Source organism: Salmo salar, chromosome 10 (assembly GCF_965601325.2).
Source record: "Salmo salar chromosome 10, fSalSal1, whole genome shotgun sequence".
In the NCBI taxonomy this organism is placed as follows: Eukaryota; Metazoa; Chordata; class Actinopteri; order Salmoniformes; family Salmonidae; genus Salmo; species Salmo salar.
Window position 1 is genome coordinate 110,386,500 of NC_138300.1, and position 21,429 is coordinate 110,407,928.

Sequence of the window (21,429 nt, forward strand, 5' to 3'; positions counted from 1 at the left end):
TTTTTTTTTTTGTAAAGCATATTAACAACATCAATGCATAAGATAATGTGTCATATCTGAAACCAACCTTTTGAAATCCAAACACCTGTGGTGTGTAATGTTTGCATTTATCTTCTAAAACACAAGCCGTCCATTGATTTCATGCATTTGAGTTGGTTTCTTTGGATGTTTATTATAGCCAAACAGACGGCATACTGAGCGAGTCTGCAATCTCTTTGTACATCGTCATCATATTTCCAACTGTGACGGTGATGAGAGTCAACGTGTAGTTTGATAACGAGCATGACTTTGAGCAGCATGTTTCTACCATACCTGTCTCTACAAAATATAACAGATACTGGTGATTATTTTTACTCTGCATATGAGATGAAAACATCCTAACTGTATTCCTCTTTTTCCTTTGTCCCCATGTGCTCATCTGTGGCTGTGAGAAGATAGCAGGTCTCTGGTTTCACTAAGGCAGATGAGAGCTAGCTAGTGTGTTAGGACTTGTGTTGGCCTCATGTTGATCTCTACCAGGCTGCTAAAACATGGAACCCTGCCCAGACAGCTACTGTAGCTAGCTAGCCCCCAGAGAGCCTGCCCCATCACCCTTTACATCAGCATTGATCCATTTCCAACATGTTCTGACCTGTCATTCTTACTCAAAATACTCGGTACACCATGACATAGAAGCCATTATCACCTGTGTATGTTTTGTTTTGGCTCTGTGTATGTATGTCGTGAAAAGTACATGGGTGTGTTCTTATGAGCAAGACCTTTTCTGAAAGCGACAGTTTGTTGCCCTTTTCACAGCCTTGAGATGGGATTACAAATGACATTGTCAGCAGGTCAATTTGCTTACTTTCCTCATACATGGATCACTAAATGTGAACTGTTGTGTGTGTATGTCTTCAGGCTCACCTGGTAGCAGCATTTGAGCAGAGCTTGGGGAACATGACCATCCGACTCCAGGGACTTACCACCACGGCTGAGCAGAAGGTATGGACTGGGGCTGTGGTCTGTTTCCTTAGAAATATGTCCGTCCTTCCTTGGATGGATGGTGGAGATAATTGTGTTGTTTTATCATGTTGTTGTGTTGGAGGATTCTGAGCTAAACGAGCTGAGGAAGACCATAGAACACCTGAAGAAGCAGAATACCGCAACCCAGGCAGCCATCAACAGTGACATCAATCTCCCAGAGCCCTCCTGCAACGGCGATAGGTCAGGTGAGAAGTTACCTCCCACATCACCATGGAAACACAACAAGGATGGATGGTTATTGGCTAGTGAGAAGAAAGGCATCTGACTCAGAATCTGAATAGATTCCAATTCTATGTCATCATCTGGTCCCTGTCTCACCCAGTCACTTTCTTGTGTATTCCATAGCTTCAGCCAATGAGAGCTCCCAGTCTCAGCCGGACCTGCTTATCCACAGACAGCACTCATCTGACAGTGTGTCCAGCATCACAAGCGCCACCAGCCACTCCAGTGTGGGCAGCAACCAGGAGCTGGACTCCAAGAAGAAGAAGAAGAACTGGGTAGGTCCTCCACTGTCTGTCCTGTCTGTCTGTCTGTCTGTCTGTCTGTCTGTCTGTCTGTCTGTCTGTCTGTCTGTCTGTCTGTCTGTCTGTCTGTCTGTCTGTCTGTCTGTCTGTCTGTCTGTCTGTCTGTCTGTCTGTCTGTCTGTCTGTCTGTCTGTCTGTCTGTCTGTCTGTCTGTCTGTCTGTCTGTCTGATCTGTAATGTGTTTTTGCCCTTTCCTCCTGATTGTCTCAGCCTCCTTGTGCAGGAGCAAAGGTGAATATGCTTATTGCTCTTAGGGAGCTCCTCTAGAAACTAGACTGTGAGTGGAGTTTTGTGAGCCGTTCTCTTATTGCACATGAAAAACCGCAAACAAACTGCATGTTGCTACAAAAAGGTTTAGTCTGTAGTCTGTTATAGTTAGATACAAGCTTAGGTCAATGTACATTTTTTTGCCTTTAGAAAAGGCAGATGTGTGTATATTCTGGTTCAACATGGCCTGTAACCTATGAAGTAAATTAAAATGTCTGTGTGTTCTTTTGTCCTGATATAATAATGCTGTTGCGTGTGTTGGAGGGAAGGTGAAAGATGACTATGTATGCAGACTGTCCACAGTGATGATACTTGTACAGATGTACTATCTTAATTTGACCAGTTTCTCACAGCAGTAAAATAATCCTGCAGCAACAGGATATGTAAATTATTATGTGGATTTTTATTAATGGACATTTTTGTAGGGGTTGTTATATTTTTTGTTAAAATGGATGAAGTCTGATATTTTCAAGTGAAAATTACAAACTTTAGAAGCCTTTTTAACCTGTTTAAATGAAAATGATCTGCAACAACAGTGTGATCAAATTAAGATAGGACATCTCTAGCTGTGTATAGGTTAGAGGTAGAACCATGGAGTACCTGACTATTTGACCACAAGGGGGCAGACGGCTCCTGAGTTGAAATATCTACATCTGCCTTTTAGTGATTGAGTAGTCATGTCAATTAGTGAGAAGTTGTCAAAGTGATATCTTATCCTCTCTAATAACCTGGTGTTCATTCCCTGTGTGTAGCTGTGAGTTGTTTGTTTGCATTCAGTCCCTTTAGTGAGCTACCTTGTGAACAGCCTAGTCTCTGTCCCTAACACCTGTACAAGGTCTTGGATTATTTATGTGAGCTAAAAGTTGAAGTTGTCTATGATCAGCATGCTGTTTTGTCTTGTATTTTCCCTCTTGTGCTCTCCTATGGTGTGGCAGGTTTATGAGGTAAGATCACACACTCTTTCCCAAAATTGTTATTGCTTGATCAGATGGAGAAGGTGAAAGAGTAGAATTCTATAAATGCTTTGTGTACAGGTTTTTTTTCTCGACTCCCTGATGTGTCTGTGTGTTTCACTATGTACTCAGGTCTCTCTCTTTTCTTCCCTGCTCCCTGTTCCTGTCCCCGGCTGCAGCTGCGGAGCTCCTTCAAGCAGGCATTTGGGAAGAAGAAGTCGCCCAAATCTGCGTCCTCCCACTCGGACATTGAGGAGATGACCGACTGTTCCCTGCCCTCCTCCCCCAAGCTAACAGCATATAACTGCTCCACCACTACTACACCCATGCTCCAGAACTCCCACTCCAACTCTTTGTGAGTACCTGGACCCAGACCAATAGACCAATAGACGCTCACCTGTTTATAACTGGGAGGAGATAGTGGATCATAATAGAAGCTCCCTGTTCCCTCAACTCAGGGGTCGGGAGTCAACTCAGGGGTCAGGAGGATTACATGACCATATTAATGATTACAAATGACTTCTATAGTGTCTGATACAGCTATCTTAACAGGTTTATATATACTATAGAAGTCTATATGTACAGTGTGTGTATTTATATATATATACACTGCTCAAAAAAATAAAGGGAACACTTAAACAACACAATGTAACTCCAAGTCAGTCACACTTCTGTGAAATCAAACTGTCCACTTAGGAAGCAACACTGATTGACAATAAATTTCACATGCTGTTGTGCAAATGGAATAGACAACAGGTGGAAATTATAGGCAATTAGCAAGACACCCTCAATAAAGGAGTGGTTCTGCAGGTGGTAACCACAGACCACTTCTCAGTTCCTATGGTTCCTGGCTGATGTTTTGGTCACTTTTGAATGCTGGCGGTGCTTTCACTCTAGTGGTAGCATGAGATGGAGTCTACAACCGACACAAGTGGCTCAGGTAGTGCAGCTCATCCAGGATGGCACATCAATGTGAGCTGTGGCAAGAAGGTTTGCTGTGTCTGTCAGCGTAGTGTCCAGAGCATGGAGGCGCTACCAGGAGACAGGCCAGTACATCAGAAGACGTGGAGGAGGCCGTAGGAGGGCAACAACCCAGCAGCAGGACCGCTACCTCCGCCTTTGTGCAAGGAGGAGCACTGCCAGAGCCCTGCAAAATGACCTCCAGCAGGCCACAAATGTGCATGTGTCTGCTCAAACGGTCAGAAACAGACTCCATGAGGGTGGTATGATGGCCCAACGTCCACCGTGCAGGACGTTTGGCATTTGCCAGAGAACACCAAGATTGGCAAATTCGCCACTGGCGCCCTGTGCTCTTCACAGATGAAAGCAGGTTCACACTGAGCACATGTGACAGTCTGGAGACACTGTGGAGAACGTTCTGCTGCCTGCAACATCCTCCAGCATGACCGGTTTGGCGGTGGGTCAGTCATGGTGTGGGGTGGCATTTCTTTAGGGGGCCGCACAGCCCTCCATGTGCTCGCCAGACATAGCCTGACTGCCATTAGGTACCGAGATGAGATCCTCAGACCCCTTGTGAGACCATATACTGGTGCGGTTGGCCCTGGGTTCCTCCTAATGCAAGACAATGCTAGCCCTTATGTGGCTGGAGTGTGTCAGCAGTTCCTGCAAGAGGAAGACATTGATGCTATGGACTGGCCCACCCGTTCCCCAGACCTGAATCCAATTGAGCACATCTGGGACATCATGTCTCGCTCCATCCACCAATGCCACGTTGTACCACAGACTGTCCAGGAGTTGGTGGATGCTTTAGTCCAGGTCTGGGAGGAGATCCCTCAGGAGACCATCCGCCACCTCATCAGGAGCATGCCCAGGCGTTGTAGGGAGGTCATACAGGCACGTGGAGGCCACACACACTACTGAGCCTCATTTTGACTTGTTTTATGGACATTACATCGAAGTTGGATCAGCCTGTAGTGTGGTTTTCCACTTTAATTTTGAGTGTGACTCCAAATCTAGACCTCCATGGGTTGATAAATTGGATTTCCATTGATTATTTTTGTGTGATTTTGTTGTCAGCACATTCAACTATGTAAAGATAAAAGTATTTAATAAGATTACTTCATTCATTCAGATCTAGGATGTGTTATTTTAGTGTTCCCTTTATTTTTTTGAGCAGTGTATATATATATATATATATATATATATATATATATATATACACCAGTACCCCATATACACCATTAACCCCTATATACCAGTACCACAAGCATAGCTGTGTGTGTGTGTGATCATTAGAGACTGCATGGCCTTGTTGTTTTAGTCCCTAGTTGGATGTTTGTATTGAATCTGTCCCTCTCTTGTCCATCTGTCTGTGTTTCTCTAGCCCCATTCTCTCTCCCCTGCCTGTTAGTGGGCTGGCCGGGGTGGTAGCACTGGGGTGTTGAGGACTGGGTCTCTGGCTCGGTAATAGAATGTGAATAACATCTGTAAACCCCCATTCACTTTATGATCAGTTCTGATGATGGATAATCCTAACAAATGGCCTTGATGCACCAAGTGATTATCTAACCAATTCATCTCAACTTCATCACTCATGCCTGTTGTGCTATTGAAACTAGAATGAAGGAGCCAATCACACATCCTTCACAGGACCTTGATCTTGTCCTGTTTACTATTGCCTGATTGCCTGGACCCCTATCTACAACACAGTGATTCAGTGCCTCTGGATTAACTTGGAATAAGCAACAATATTTCTTGGCAGTGACAACACATGTACTTGTATAGCATGTTACTGAGCTTTTGATCACTGTATGAAAAGGATAATTGTCTGATAATTTTCTGCAAGAGAATGTGCTTCATGGGATTTTCTGGGGATGTGCTCTTGAGGACTGGCCTTCTGTATAACCCTGAACTGACCAAACTGTCTATGTCTTGTCTGCAGGATCTCAGAGTACACAGACAGCGAGGCGGAGAAGGTGATGGGGCTCCGCAGTGAGCTCCGAGACAAGGAGATGAAGCTGACTGACATACGCCTGGAGGCCCTCAGCTCCGCCCACCAGCTGGACCAGCTCAGGGAGTCCATGAACCGCATGCAGGTGAGGATGACCATATGACCAATGACATAGGACATGATGAGGGCCTGGAGTTTTCCCTGACCTTGTGACCTGGGGAAAACTCCACACCCTATAAATGACCACTCAAACATTGGCCATCACAAAGCACATCAAATAGAAAGTGGTGAGATGCTTTGGGCTGTGTTTGACCTGGTGTGTTCTGACCTGGTGTGTTCTAACCTGGTGTGTTCTGACCTGGTGTGTTCTGACCTGGTGTGTTCTGACCTGGTGTGTTCTGACCTGGTGTGTTCTAACCTGGTGTGTTCTAACCTGGTGTGTTCTGACCTGGTGTGTTCTGACCTGGTGTGTTCTAACCTGGTGTGTTCTAACCTGGTGTGTTCTGACCTGGTGTGTTCTAACCTGGTGTGTTTGACCTGGTGTGTTCTAACCTGGTGTGTTCTGACCTGGTGTGTTCTGACCTGGTGTGTTCTAACCTGGTGTGTTCTGACCTGGTGTGTTCTAACCTGGTGTGTTCTAACCTGGTGTGTTCTGACCTGGTGTGTTCTAACCTGGTGTGTTCTGACCTGGTGTGTTCTAACCTGGTGTGTTCTAACCTGGTGTGTTCTGACCTGGTGTGTTCTAACCTGGTGTGTTCTGACCTGGTGTGTTCTAACCTGGTGTGTTCTAACCTGGTGTGTTCTGACCTGGTGTGTTCTGACCTGGTGTGTTCTGACCTGGTGTGTTCTAACCTGGTGTGTTCTAACCTGGTGTGTTCTGACCTGGTGTGTTCTGACCTGGTGTGTTCTGACCTGGTGTGTTCTGACCTGGTGTGTTCTGACCTGGTGTGTTCTAACCTGTCCTCAGGGTGAGATGGAGAGGCTGAAGACCGAGAATCACTGCTTGAAGATGGAGAGTCAGGGCAGCTGCAGCAGAGCAGCCTCACAGGCCTCAGTGGCCTCACCCTCAGCCGGCCAGTCAAAGCACGGCCTCGCCCTAACAGAGTCCACCAGCCTCGGTAAGAGTGAGTGTGTGAGTAAGTGATCGAAGTGTGCGTGCGTGCCTGTGCGTGTTTATGTGTGTGTGTGATTGTTTGTAGTCCGGTTTGCAGTAGTCAACATCTATGTCCCTGTCTCTGTAGACATGCTGTTGGAGGACAACGGGGACGGTAGCTCACGGAAAGAAGGACAACACGTCAAGGTGGTCGTAACTCTGGATGAGGACACCAAGTGGAAAGAGGTACCAAACTTCTTACATTTCCAAGTCACAAAACATTACAATGGCTACCAAATAATGTATGACTGTGCCCATATTTGTCCTTAATATCGTATCTTATTTTATAGGACCGTAGACCTCGTCAGTTCCTGATTGGTTGCATTGGTGTCAGTGGGAAAACTAAGTGGGATGTGCTTGATGGGGTGGTCAGACGTCTCTTCAAGGTAAATCAACAGGCACTAAAAACTCTGGTAGAGGAGTGACTAGTTACACCTGTATTTGATGTGTGATTGGTCCCTGTTCCTGTATCTGATTATTTAATTGGTCGCTGGTCTTGTATCTGATAATGTCATTGGTCCCAGGTCCTGTATCTGATAATGTGATTGGTCCCTGGTCCTGTATCTGAAGATGTGATTAGTCCCTGCTCTTGTAGCTGATGTGTGATTGGTCCCTTGTCTTGAATCTGATTTGTGATTGGTCCCTGGTCCTGCAGGAGTACATCATCCATGTGGACCCAGTCAGCCAGCTGGGTCTAAACTCAGACAGTGTCCTGGGCTATAGCATCGGGGACATCCATCGCACCAGTGGGGCTGATACCCCTGAACTCCTGCCCTGTGGATACCTTGTTGGAGATAGTGACACCATCTCTGTCTCCCTCAAAGGTATGGGCAAGAATGGACCTCTGTGCAAAGTTTAAAAAATGAGAACTATGCCCCTATCACTCCTGTTATTTTTGCTAGTAGTCACAATTTAAATAAATCTGAGCCCTGTAATTAAAAGCTGTCTGGATCAGCGAATAACAAAACAATGAAGTGAATTTAAAAAAAGTTTACGTATCCTTTAACGTATATGTGTCCTGTGCTGCCACCTGCCTGCAGGTGTGTGTGATGAGCATAGCCTGGACAGCCTGGTATTCGAGACACTGATTCCCAAGCCCCTGCTGCAGCGCTACGTGTCCCAGCTGCATGACCACGGCAGGATCATCCTGTCTGGCCCCAGCGGCACTGGGAAGAGCTTCCTGGCCAGCCGGTTGGCCGAACACATGGTGCTGAGGGAGGGGAGAGAGGTCACCGATGGGACCATTGCCACGTTCAACGTAGACCACAAGTCAAGCAAGGTCTGTCAAACACTATCATGACTCATATGTAGGAATAACCTTTACCATGGGATACTTTCTGTATGAGAGCAGAGGTGCCAGAATCTAACCCTAATGAGTATAGCTATATGAGAGAGGACATTACCAAATGGAAATGCTTATTCCTCCTTACATGTGAACTGTTGTGAGGATACAGTAATTGGAAAACATGTTTGATATGTCATTAGTAATGTATCTGTGGTATTTTAGAGGCTGTATGGGGAATCATTGTGTGGTTAATGTGGAAATGTTCAACTCTGTAGTCTGTCTGTTGCTGGTGTCCAGGAGCTGTGTCAGTACCTGTCTAACCTGGCTGACCAGTGTAATAGTACGAGTCATGGGGTGAACATGCCCCTGGTGGTCATACTGGACAACCTGCACCGCAGCAGCTCCCTGGGAGAGGTCTTCAATGGCCTGCTCAGCTGCAAGCACCACCACTGGTCAGTACACACACACACACACACACACACACACACACACACACACACACACACACACACACACACACACACACACACACACACACACACACACACACACACACACACACACACATATATACACACACATAAAAACATTTGTATTTGTGTGACACTCCTAAATCCTCAATTACTTGTTTTTTCACAGTCCTTATATCATTGGAACAATGAATCAGGCTACATCGACCACTCCCAACCTCCAGCTTCATCATAACTTCAAGTACATCATATCCTATCATTTCTTATGTGTTACTGTATTTTTTCAGTAAACAATTAATGTGGTATGATGTCATCTCTATTCTGAAATGTAAAATTGTATTTGTGTGACTTGTCATGTAGACCCCACAAGAGGGCAGTATTTCTAAATTGATGGATTGATATCTCTGTTCTCTGCCTAACCTGATAAGAGGTCTATTTGAACAGTAACTGATCATCCTCTACACTGTTGTCTGGTTCCTGTGTGGGTGTCCTGTCTAGGTGGGTGCTGTGTGCCAACCATACTGAACCAGTGAAGGGCTTCCTGGGTCGGTTCCTGAGGAGGAGGCTGATGGAGACAGAGATCAGCAGCCGACAGCGCAATGCAGAGCTGGTGAGGATCATCGAGTGGATCCCTACTGTCTGGCATCACCTCAACCGCTTCCTGGAGTCCCACAGCTCCTCGGACGTCACCATCGGTAAGATCCACTAAAAATCACATTTTCTTTTCTTTTTTCCCGACATTATCTGGCCAAGTTGTTTTACATTATGACGTAAGAGATGGATGAATAGATATTTAACTGTGCCTGAATGAATGCATGCTTTTCTATTGTCTATCTGAAATGTGTCAATATAGAAAACATATATGGGACAAGATTGAAGGTTCTATTGAATGAAATAGATGTTTTGTTGACATGTGTCTCTCTATCTTCCTCCCAGGGCCCCGCCTCTTCCTGTCCTGCCCCATGGATGTGGAGGGATCCAGAGTGTGGTTCACAGATCTGTGGAACTATTCCATCATTCCCTACATGCTGGAGGCTATCCGAGAGGGGCTACAGGTACTGTAAAATGACATAACGCTGGAAATGTGGCATCAATTCATATTTGCAGTAGAACAAGGCCTTTGAATGATGGTTAGTAACTAACACACCTACACAGAGAGATGCAATACATGCATGTATATAATAAGCCCCCCACACACACATATATATATATATATATAGTACCAGTCAAAGTTTAGACCTACCTACTCATTCAAAGGTTTTTCTTTATTTTACTATTTTCTACATTGTAGAATAATAGTGAAGACATCAAATCTATGAAATAACACATATGGAATCATGTAGTAACCAAAAGAGTGTTAAACAAATCAAAATATATTTTATATTTGAGATTCTTCAAAGTAGCCACCCTTTGCCTTGATGACAGCTTTGCACACTCTTGGCATTCTCTCAACCAGCTTCATTGAATGCATTTCAATTAACAGGTGTGCCTTGTTAAAAGTTAATTTGTGGAATTTCTTTCCTTCTTAATGCGTTTGAGCCAGTCAGTTATGTTGTGACAAGGTAGGGGTGGTATACAGAAGATATTATGGCAAGAACAGCTCAAATAAGCAAAGCGAAAGTACAGTCCATCATTACTTTAAGACATGAAGGTCAGGCAATCTGGAAAATGTCAAGAACTTTGAAAGTTTCTTCAAGTGCAGTAGCAAAAACCATCAAGCGCTATGATGAAACTGGCTCTCAATGAGGACCACAACAGGAAAGCATGACCCAGAGTTACCTCTGCTGCAGAGGATATGTTCATTCGAGTTACCAGCCTCAGAAATTGCAGCCCAAATAAATGCTTCACAGAGTTCAAGTAACAGACACATCTCAACTGACTGCGTGAATCAGCCCTTCATGGTCGAATTTCTGCAAAGAAACCACAACTAAAGGACACCAATAATAAGAAGAGACTTGCTTGGGCCAAGAAACACAAGAATGGACATTAGACCTGTGGAAATCTATCCTTTGGTCTAATGAATCCAAATGTGATATTTTTGGTTCCAACCGCTGTGTCTTTGTGAGACGCAGAATAGGTGAATGGATGATCTCTGCATGTGTGGTTCCCACCGTGAAGCATGGAGGAGGTGGTGTGATGGTGTGGGGGTGCTTTGCTGGTGATACTGTCAGTGATTTATTTAAAGTTCAAGGCACACTTAACCAGCATGGCTACCATAGCATTATGCAGCAATACGCCATCCCATCTGGTTTGGGCTTAGTGGGACTTTAATTTGTTGTTCAACAGGACAATGACCCAACACACCTCCAGGCTATGTAAGGGCTATTTGACCAAAAAAGAGAGTGATGAAGTGCTGCATCAGATGACCTGGCCTCCACAATCAACCTATCTCAACCCAATTGAGATGGTTTGGGATGAGTTGGACCGTAGAGTGAAGGAAAAGCAGCCAACAAGTGCTCCGCATATGTGGGAACTCCTTCAAGACTGTTGGAAAAGCATTCCAGGTGAAGCTGGTTGAGAGAATGCCAAAAGCGTGCAAAGCTATCATCAAGGCAAAGGGTGTCTATTTGAAGAATCTAAAATATATTTTTTTGTTTAACCTCTTACATCTAGACGTTCCGCTAGCGGAACACCTGCTCCAATATCCAATGATAGGCGTGGCGCGAATTACAAATTCCTCAAAAATATAAAAACTTCAATTTTTCAAACATATGACTATTTCACAGCATTTTAAAGACAAGACTCTCCTTTATCTAACCACACTGTCCGATTTCAAAAAGGCTTTACAGCGAAAGCAAAACATTAGATTATGTCAGCAGAGTACCAAGCCAGAAATAATCAGACACCCATTTTTCAAGCTAGCATATAATGTCACAAAAACCCAGAAGACAGCTAAATGCAGCACTAACCTTTGATGATCTTCATCAGATGACACACCTAGGACATTATGTTAAACAATACATGCATGTTTTGTTCAATCAAGTTCATATTTATATAAAAAAACAGCTTTTTACATTAGCATGTGACGTTCAGAACTAGCATACCCCCCGCAAACTTCCGGGGAATTTGCTAACAATTTACTAAATTACTCACGATAAACGTTCACAAAAAGCATAACAATTATTTTAAGAATTATAGATACAGAACTCCTCTATGCACTCGATATGTCCGATTTTAAAATAGCTTTTTGGTGAAAGCACATTGTGCAATATTCTAAGTACATAGCCCAGCCATCATGGGCTAGCTATTTAGACACCCGGCAAGTTTAGCCTTCACCAAAATCAGATTTACTATTATAAAAGTTTGATTACCTTTTGTTGTCTTCGTCAGAATGCACTCCCAGGACTGCTACTTCAATAACAAATGTTGGTTTGGTCCAAAATAATCCATCGTTATATCCGAATAGCGGCGTTTTGTTCGTGCGTCCCAGACACTATCCGAAATGGTAAATCAGGGTCGCGCGCATGGCGCAATTCGTGACAAAAAAATTCTACATATTCCATTACCGTACTTCGAAGCATGTCAACCGCTGTTTAAAATCAATTTTTATGCAATTTATCTCGTAAAAAAGCGATAATATTCCGACCGGGAATCTCCTTTTCGGCAAACAGAGGAAAAATCACAAAGACGGGGGCAGCCAGGGCACGCACCTAAGCCCACAGTCCCTTGATCGGCCACTTGAGAAAGGCGATAATGTGTTTCAGCCTGGGGCTGGGATGACAAAATTCAGCTTTTTCCCGGGCTCTGAGCGCCCATGGAAGACGTAGGAAGTGTCACGTTAGAGCAGAGATCCTTTGTAAAAGATAGAGATGGCAAAGAAGTTCAAGAAATGGTCAGACAGGCCACTTCCTGTAAAGGAATCTCTCAGGTTTTGACCTGCCATTTGAGTTCTGTTATACTCACAGACACCATTCAAACAGTTTTAGAAACTTTGGCGTGTTTTCTATCCAAAGCCAATAATTATATGCATATGCTAGTTACTGGGCAGGAGTAGTAACCAGATTAAATCGGGTACGTTTTTTATCCAGCCGTGAAAATACTGCCCCCTAGCCATAACAGGTTAACACTTTTTTGGTTACTACATGATTCCATATGTGTTATTTCGTAGTTTTGATGTCTTTACTATTATTCTACAATGTAGGAAATAGTACAAATAAAGAAAAACCCTTGAAGGAGTAGGTGTGTCCTAACTTTTGACTGGTACTGTGTATATATACTGTTTTTAAGGAAAATCACTCATCGCATGATTCTAACCGAGTCGTCTCTGTCTGTCGACCTGTCTGTCTCCTAGCTGTATGGGAGGAGAGCTCCATGGGAGGACCCAGCACAGTGGGTGATGGAGAGCTATCCCTGGGCAGCCAGCCCCCTGCAGCACGAATGGACCCAGCTGCTGAAGCTCCGGCCAGTGGACGTGGGATTCGATGGATACTCCATCTCCAAAGACGGCTGTCCCAGCAAGCAGCTTCCCCAGGGAGACACTAACGAAGACCCCCTGGTAAGTGAATTATAATCCCTACCTCATGATAGCCTTTCTGACAATCTTTATCCCAAATATCAGTTCGATTTGGAAATATTCAAGAAAGTCTGTTACCAGTGGTCTGTATGGATAAAGGTTTCACTTGATGTTTGTATCCAAGATCAAAGTCGTTCATTACGGTGCTTTTAAAGACTATCTACTGTCCTATTGATGCTTTTATGGTTAGCATCGGTGTCTTTATGTAGGTGACAACCTATCTGACCTCTGACCTCTAATCTCCACAGATGAACATGCTGATGAAGCTAAAGGAAGCGGCCCACTGCTCCGCCAGCACTCAGAGCTACGACAGCGACTCCAACAGCAACCAGGATCACCATGACAACACCGTGCTGGACTTATCACTGGAGTCCACACTATGAGACTCACTGGGTCAGATAATACTCACTGTGGCTGGGACACATCCTAACTTGAGATACCTTTGTGTTAATCATCCATTGACATCAATGGGAGACTGATATGAGGTTATGTATTTGAAGTTAGAATTTGGACCTCTGTGATTTCATATCTTTAGGCAGACATATTACATAATAGTTGGAACTCACTACTTTCCAAAAAGGGTTCTTCAAAGGGTTCTCCTATGGGGACAACCGAAGAACACTTTTAGGTTCTAGATGGCACCTTTTTTTCCTAAGAGTGTAGGCCTTACAGGGCTATCAAATTCCGGTCCTGAAGGGATGAAATACTTCTGTTTTTTTATCCTTTCCTTCTAATTCAGATCTGGAAACCACTTGAATACAATTAACTACCAGGTAGAAACAAAAAATAAATAAATGTTTTGCCCCTCCAGGACTGGAATTTAATAGCCTTGGGCCATACTGGGTGCTGGTAACCCAAGATGAAAATCCCAGTCAAAGTTCAATAACCTGAATAATTTCAACTCAGTACTCTACTATTTCCAGTGTTTATTATGAGTCTGTTTACAATCACAGGCAAAGACAGTCAACTATATAAATAAATGACAGAGCTTATGAGACGTCAAACCGGTTGCCTTGACTGTGACCTAACCTAGGCTATAGCTTATGTGGTTCAAACTGAGTAGCAATAACTGGATATACATTCACTCAGCTGCATAGAGCTTGACCTGTGTGCATTTTCTTAGTGAAGAGGCACACACCATGGTGGACATATTTTTTATGCTTAACTTTCAAATGATGCCTTGCTACTTTTCTAACAACGGTAGCATGCCTTTAATGAACATGATTTCTATAGTCTGTGCAGAGTTTAGGTGCTGGCTGCTAGCTTGTTCAGACTTTGATGAAAACACATCCTTTCTGTGCACCTAGCGGGTGGAAAATAGGTCTAGGCTTTTGTTAGGGATTTTTTTTAAATCAGTGATACATATAGGATTTTGGTGCTCTGCTTGGGAAAATGTGAACTTATTGACAGAAAATGTTTTTTATATATTACCTCATGAGCGTTTCAAACAGTATCCCAACAGTGCTTGTTTGTCTTTTGTTCAGCTCAAAACGGAGCGCAATCCCTGCATGAAATGTTTCAACCCAGTGTTTCTCTTATAGAGGCACTTTGGACATGTAGACCCACATCTGAAAGGTCCCAGTCTAGAAAAGGATCAGAGCGACTGCATGGCTTTGAGACAGAGGCTGGCGTGTCTAGTCGTTCACTCTGGAGAATTAGCGCCAGGGCCATTTGCATCAAGTGTTAATGGGATCCTCAGTGTTGCTGTATTGGAGTGACTAGGATTTATTCCCTCATAAAATTGAGTTTTTTCAGAGTGGCTACAAGGTAGCACTTTTGTTGCTCCCCCTCACAAGGTCCCCATTATCTGCCAGTGTTGTTGCTGTTCATCCTCTGAGTGTTCTTGGAAACAAATGCTATGCAAATTTCATTTGGGATTTTAGACTAAAGCCAAAACAAAAATTCACTTCCATTTTTACGTATTGTCAAGAGTTGTATTGTAAGTTCATTGATCTGTGAATATTTTTGTGAGGTTTGTATTTTCACTACCATATCTTTCTGAATTGTAAAGGGTGATGCAAGCACAAATAGAAAATGTTTGTTTTTATTTTATTTTTCCCACAAAGTTTGGATGTTGGAATGTTGTGAAAAAGGTGTGCTATTGGATCTAGTTTTTAATAATTATTTGATATGTACATTTTGCTTATGTACATTTTTTTATGTAAAGATGTAAATATTTTATATGAATACCACGTTTTGAAACCATTTTCTAGAAATCTTGTACAGAAATAGAGAGTAGTAATTTGTGTACAGTTTGGTTTACTCTATAGATTGTATGTTGTCAATAATAGATGTGAAATATCATAAAACTGTGAGAATAAATCTGGTCACGATACTGTACTTTTCATTTTTTTTGTATTCAGAGAAATCCTCTAAATCAGTGTAAGTTATTTTAAATGCAAAAAGTTTTATTTGACCTCATGTGGTTTTAAATATTGTTCAGCAATGTTCAGTGTGTTAAGCCCAGTTCCATTGTCTCAATTTTCTGTTATTATTTACGCTACCTATGTAATTTTCTGTCATTGTTTAGGCTACCTATGTAATTTTCTGTCATTGTTTAGGCTACCTATGTAATTTTCTGTCATTATTTAGGCTACCTATGTGACTGGTATGTCCTCCGGTCTATACCCCTGTATACCCCTATACCTGCCATCTGTACAGTAGAAATGTGTACAACCAGAATGGAGGGCCACAGTGACTGCACTTTTTCATTGTCAGTTTTAAGACAATGGAAGACAATGCGTTCTTTCATACTGACCTGTCTTTCATATTAGAACAGCAGTGACACACCTCATCTATCATTGTCTTCTTTTTGTAGTTGAAATATAATGAATCCTATTGACATTCAGTAATTATTTATTAAGTGTTATTGTGTTTTGTTGGACCATTGTCAAGAAAGCAGAAGTTGTTCTTTACATTTTCTAGTTTTATTTGAAAAAAATACTCTCAAAATACAAACATTTAAACAAAGCATACAAATAATATATGTATTTTTAAGTTATACATTGAACATAGATTAAAGACATTGCATCTAATGTAATAGCATTGTAGTCAGGTATAATCCACTTGGTATAAAATGCCCTTTACAAAATATTGTACAAAATATGGTACAAAGGGTAAAAGCTGCAAAAATACGTCAAATTTGCTCGATAAGTACCAAATATCTGCCACAACCAATATGACCCCCTACATTTAACATATAGGAGAATTGGTTATATCACAGACAAATAGGCTATGTGTTCAAATTAAAGAATGCATGGGTCTCATTTGGGTAATAATGTCTATATACAATATATGTGACAATATACAGTATGTGTTTAAACAACTTTATATAAGCATAATGTATGTGTGATGCACAACTAAGACACTGTAATCTCTTCATCCTCTGATTCTGAGAAGTCGGAGTGCTTGCTGGAGTTGGAAGGCGAAGAGAGGTGCGACTCCACACTGTTCAAAAGTTCGCGCTCTGATGGAGAGTGGCAGAAGGCTGAGCGCGGGCTGTCCCGCCTGAACGCATCCACCTCCTCCTCGCAGGACTTCTTCCCGACGTCACTGAGGTCTGGGTGGGGGTTCATTTTAGTTGGAAGGGTTTGTTCCCGGCAACCTCCGGACGACAACAACTCCCTCTCTTTGGAATTGCGCCATTTCATTCTTCGGTTTTGGAACCATATTTTCACCTTGAAAAATACATGAAATATTATTAGGCTATCTAATAGGCCTAATGGTTGATTCTAATAACAGTAGTATAACATACCAGTAATAATCCCAAAATAGGCCTAGCCTATATTAAGATTATGTTTTGTATTGATCTGGGCCTAAATTACTATTCACTTTTTATTTTTTACCTGTGAGTCTTTTAGCCCAAGTTTTGCAGCCAGCTTCTTTCTGTCTGGTTTGCTGATGTATTTCTGTTTCTGAAACATTTTCTCCAGGGCTTTGCGCTGGACATCAGAGAACACTGCCCGTCGGAGCATCCCCCTCCTGGGCTTTCCTCTTGCAGCCAGCGGCCATGAAAAGGTACCAGGGATAGGAACCACTGAAGACGATGCTAAAATATTTTTCAAAACAACATACCATTAGCATTGCATCATGTCAGTCAAGAAAATACACACATAGGCTAAGTGAATGTGAAAGTAGGCTAGCCTGGCCTTTTCTTCAGCGAGTGGGTGGAGGGGTTAAAGGTGCATATAAGATAATTATTTCGTAGTTTAAACCAAAGTCTCTCTTTAAGATCCGAAATGCAGTCCGTTTGAGTGAATTGGCACGAAGCAGCTAATTAGCACATTGCTTGGTCCCTTATAGCATTGGTATGGTAAAAAGGCAGAGTATCCCTTTTGAAAGCCCCAATGAAAGATAGAGTAGCTAATGAAGCGTGAACGGTAATTGTGTAGTAATGAACTAACTGAAAAAAGGCTTAGGACAGGCCGCTAAAGCCATATATTACTGCAACAAAAGAGATCTACACTTTCAAACTAATCACAACTGTCTGCATGCCAAGATCATTTGGAGAATACTGATGGCTGGGCCCTATTTTTGCCACACATCCTTTTCATTAAATACGAAAAGCTATGAGGCTGAAGTTGTTTTGTTGCTCTCAAAAGAATCTGTCTCTAAATCCAGATCTGCACCTTATCCATTTTAGATTATTTTCATCGTCTTTATTGTTGGCTATTCGAAAGACAATTTATGTGTGAATTCACTATAACTTCGGGAAATAATAAGCCTATATTCTTAATCTTGAAATATACTGTATAACAGAGAGCACTGTAGCATTAGACGGGCCCGTAGCCTATCATTAGATTTTACTTGCACGACTCCAGGCTACTGTGCTATCTACAGTGCCTTGAAAAAGTATTCATCCCCCTTGGCGTTTTTCCTATTTTGTTGCATTAAAACCTGTAATTTAAACAGATTTTTGTTTAGATTTCATTTAATGGACATACACAAAATAGTCCAAATTGGTGAAGTGAAATTACAAAAATGACTTGTTAAAAAAATATATAAAAAAACGGTAAAGTGGTGCGTGCATATGTATTCACCCCCTTTGCTATGAAGCCCCTAAATAAGATCTGGTGCCACCAATTACCTTCAGAAGTCACATAATTAGTTAAATAAAGTCCACCTGTGTGCAATCTAAGTGTCACATGATCTGTCACATGATCTCAGTATATATACACACCTGTTCTGAAAGGCCCTAGAGTCTGCAACACCACTAAGCAAGGGGTACCACCAAGCAAGCGGCACCATGAAGACCAAGGAGCTCTCCAAACAGGTCAGGAACAAAGTTGTGGAGAAGTACAGATCAGGGTTGCGTTATAAAAAAATATCAGGAACTTTGAACATCACACGGAACATCATTAAATCCATTATTAAAAAATGGAAAGAATATGGCACCACAACAAACCTGCCAAGAGAGGGCCACCCACCAAAACTCACAGACCAGGCAAGGAGGGCATTAATCAGAGAGACAACAAAGAGACCAAAGATAACCTTGAAGGAGCTGCAAAGCTCCACAGCGGAGATTGGAGTATCTGTCCAGAGGACCACTTTAATCCGTACACTCCACAGAGCTGGGCTTTACAGAAGAGTAGCCAGAAAAAGCCATTGCTTGAAGAAAAAAATATGCAAACACGTTTGGTGTTCAGCAAAAGGCATGTGGGAGACTCCCCAAACTTATGGAAGAAGGTACTCTGGTCAGATCAGACTAAAATTTAGATTTTTGGCCATCAAGGAAAATGCTATGTCTGGTGCAAACCCAACACCTCTCATCACCCCGAGAAAACCATCCCCACAGTGAAGCATGGTGGTGGCAGCATTATGCTGTGGGGATATTTTTCATCGCCAGGGACTGGGAAACTGGTCAGAATTGAAGGAATGATGGATGGTGCTAAATACAGGGAAATTCTTGAGGGAAACCTGTTTCAGTCTTCCAGAGATTTGAGACTGGGGTGGAGGTTCACCTTCCAGCTGGACAATGACCCTACGCATACTGCTAAAGCAACACTCGAGTGGATTAAGGGGAAACATTTAAATGTCTTGGAATGGCCTAGTCAAAGCCCAGACCTCAATCCAATTGAGAATCTGTGGTATGACTTAAAAATTGCTGTACACCAGCGGAACCCATCCAACTTGAAGGAGCTGGAGCAGTTTTGCCTTGAAGAATTGGCAAAAATCCCAGTGGCTAGATGTGCCAAGCTTATGGAGACATACCCCAAGAGACTTGCAGCTGTAATTGCTGCAAAAGGTGGCTCTACATAGTATTGACTTTGACTGTCTTATTTCTTGTTTGTTTCACAATAAAACAAAATTGCATCTTCAAAGTGGTAGGCATGTTGTGTAAATCAAATGATACAAACCAGGTTCCAGGTTGTAAGGCAACAAAATAGGAAAAATGCCAAGGGGGTGAATACTTTCGCAAGCCACTGTATTGTTAGCTAACTTTAGATTTCTCACGTCAGCATGATCCATAAACATGCATAACCCTCTATGTGGTCTTGTGAGAATATTGAAATAATGAATAGCCCCTAATGGGGAATTAGTCCATGACTGGTAAATGCCTATCAGCAGCATGTGTGTGGCTGCCGGAGGGAGCTGACCAATTAGTCATGGTGCTGAAAGCTTTGTGAGTTATCAGTAACTAAGTGCACTGGCTCGGTGGGAAAGAGAAGCAATGAAGAGACGCAAGCAGCTTCCTTGTGAGAGGGGATCCGCCTCAAATTTAGACCATGACAATTGCGGCTAATTTGTAGATTAGGGGAACCGGTGCAAAATGTCAGCAGTCCCTGCCTCTGCTAAATAGGGCATCAAATTGGCGAGACTGATTCCACGATGTTCTTCGGCTTCCAACCTCTGAACTAACGGTTGTATTGCCTCTAGATTCAACTAGTCAATGGCAGATTGTTTTAAGGCACAACGACATCAGCTGAATACATGGAGCATGACATCGGATTATTAAGTGGATTTACCTGGAAAATAGGATGCTCTGAGGAAGGGATGAAACGATCCGTCAAAATATGGCAGAGGGAAGGTTTTCCCGTGCATGGCATGATGCATTGAAGGTGTACGCGATGCTGTGATTCAAAATGAAAGAAAACATTGAATTAAATTACATTTACATTTACATGACTCATTTCGTTTTGTCAAATCATATAGGCCTAAAATATTGTGACACTACCCTCATAATCTCGATCCATGCATTACACAAATTCAAATCCCTGCGTAACAGGTGTCCTGTTTGTAAATGCTAAATAATGAAGTTTATATTAGCCTATACATTCCCAATAATCTCACCGTTTCTCGTTTCTGGTGCTAGGATGGCAGTAACTCCAAACTTCAGATAGTTAGGGTCGTTGTTGATGGAGAGTGAGTTCTGAGGAGAACCCGTTCTTGTCTGTGCTGAAGTGGTGATGACAGCTTGGTCAGTGTGGTGACTGCAGGTCAGCGTGGTGGCTCCTGATCCCGGGGGAGACACGCTGGGTAACGGGATCGTCCGGTGCAAGTAGCTCACTGGCCGGCTGATCCGCAACAGGTCCTCCACCAAAAAGCTTGAGTGGGCGGCGAACGCTGAATGCAAGGACTGGGGCAGAGAGTGAGCCGCAGGCGGTCGAAGTAGTCTGGGGTACATATCGGGAGCCGCAAGTGCACTAGGGAACATCATTGCTCCTTTTGGGTGGATAAGGAAAAGTAATTGTAAAGAGCCCTTTCTCACTGAATGAGTTTCCGTCGCCTATAGGATCCAAGTGGAAAGACTCACAGTTCTCTTCTGACCATTCCATTTAGAAGAAGCTTTTTATAGTGGACCGTTAGCAAAGCCTTTTCGAAACTGACAGTCAAACAATGAAGTTCAACAAAGTTCTCGACGTGAGTTTCTTTCAGGGGAAATTCAGTGCCTGCTGATTGGTTCGAAGAAGCAATTTATGATTGGATTAGACTTCATAAGCAAGCGCTAGACAATGTCCTTTTAACAAAGAAAGTGTAGTCATCAATTTTGCACACTGACCACTTCTTGGTATAGTTTTCACTGTGATAACGGTGGCAACACACAGAGACTAATTAAAGGTTATTTTTTAAAGGACTCCAACAACGTTTGTCTGTGAATAGAGGGTTTATAAAAAAGTGTCTATTAAATTCATTTGAGCACATAACAGCATAATGTCGTTAGTTTCGGGCTTGTGGGAGGAACTGTGAGAATATGGTGATTGCCTAATTTCTATTAGGATGCAATGTGAGACAATTTACATGACCACCAAAGTTGATTGTTAAATGCCATAATTGTAATTATTTATAAATATTATCCGCATTCACTTGTATTCAGAATATTGTTGTAATTA

At 42.7% G+C, this 21,429-nt stretch overlaps 2 protein-coding genes across 4 annotated transcripts in view; one reads left to right on the forward strand and one right to left on the reverse strand.

Moving 5' to 3' along the window:
* nav2b (neuron navigator 2b) overlaps positions 1-15,434 on the forward strand; it is a 94,478-nt gene extending 79,044 nt beyond the window's left edge. For all 3 annotated transcript variants that reach the window (XM_045688407.2, XM_045688408.2, XM_082957371.1), the window contains exons 16-31: positions 898-981; positions 1,085-1,208; positions 1,369-1,520; positions 2,947-3,122; positions 5,670-5,823; positions 6,646-6,796; positions 6,920-7,017; positions 7,122-7,217; positions 7,487-7,655; positions 7,872-8,110; positions 8,414-8,568; positions 8,756-8,827; positions 9,085-9,281; positions 9,523-9,641; positions 12,878-13,081; positions 13,348-15,434. In XM_045688407.2, coding sequence (XP_045544363.2) covers positions 898-981; positions 1,085-1,208; positions 1,369-1,520; positions 2,947-3,122; positions 5,670-5,823; positions 6,646-6,796; positions 6,920-7,017; positions 7,122-7,217; positions 7,487-7,655; positions 7,872-8,110; positions 8,414-8,568; positions 8,756-8,827; positions 9,085-9,281; positions 9,523-9,641; positions 12,878-13,081; positions 13,348-13,482 — 2,325 coding nt within the window. In that variant the 3' untranslated portion in view covers positions 13,483-15,434. The remainder of the gene's footprint in view (positions 1-897; positions 982-1,084; positions 1,209-1,368; positions 1,521-2,946; positions 3,123-5,669; positions 5,824-6,645; positions 6,797-6,919; positions 7,018-7,121; positions 7,218-7,486; positions 7,656-7,871; positions 8,111-8,413; positions 8,569-8,755; positions 8,828-9,084; positions 9,282-9,522; positions 9,642-12,877; positions 13,082-13,347) is intronic.
* A 1,018-nt stretch (positions 15,435-16,452) lies between these two features.
* Positions 16,453-20,901, reverse strand: dbx1b (developing brain homeobox 1b). Its single transcript, XM_014125534.3, has 4 exons — positions 20,390-20,901; positions 20,065-20,169; positions 16,945-17,147; positions 16,453-16,776 (listed from the first exon to the last, which is right to left on the reverse strand). Exons 1-4 carry the CDS (start codon positions 20,754-20,756, stop codon positions 16,459-16,461), a joined length of 993 nt encoding a protein of 330 aa, XP_013981009.1. The 5' UTR covers positions 20,757-20,901; the 3' UTR covers positions 16,453-16,458.
* Positions 20,902-21,429: the final 528 nt, after the last annotated feature.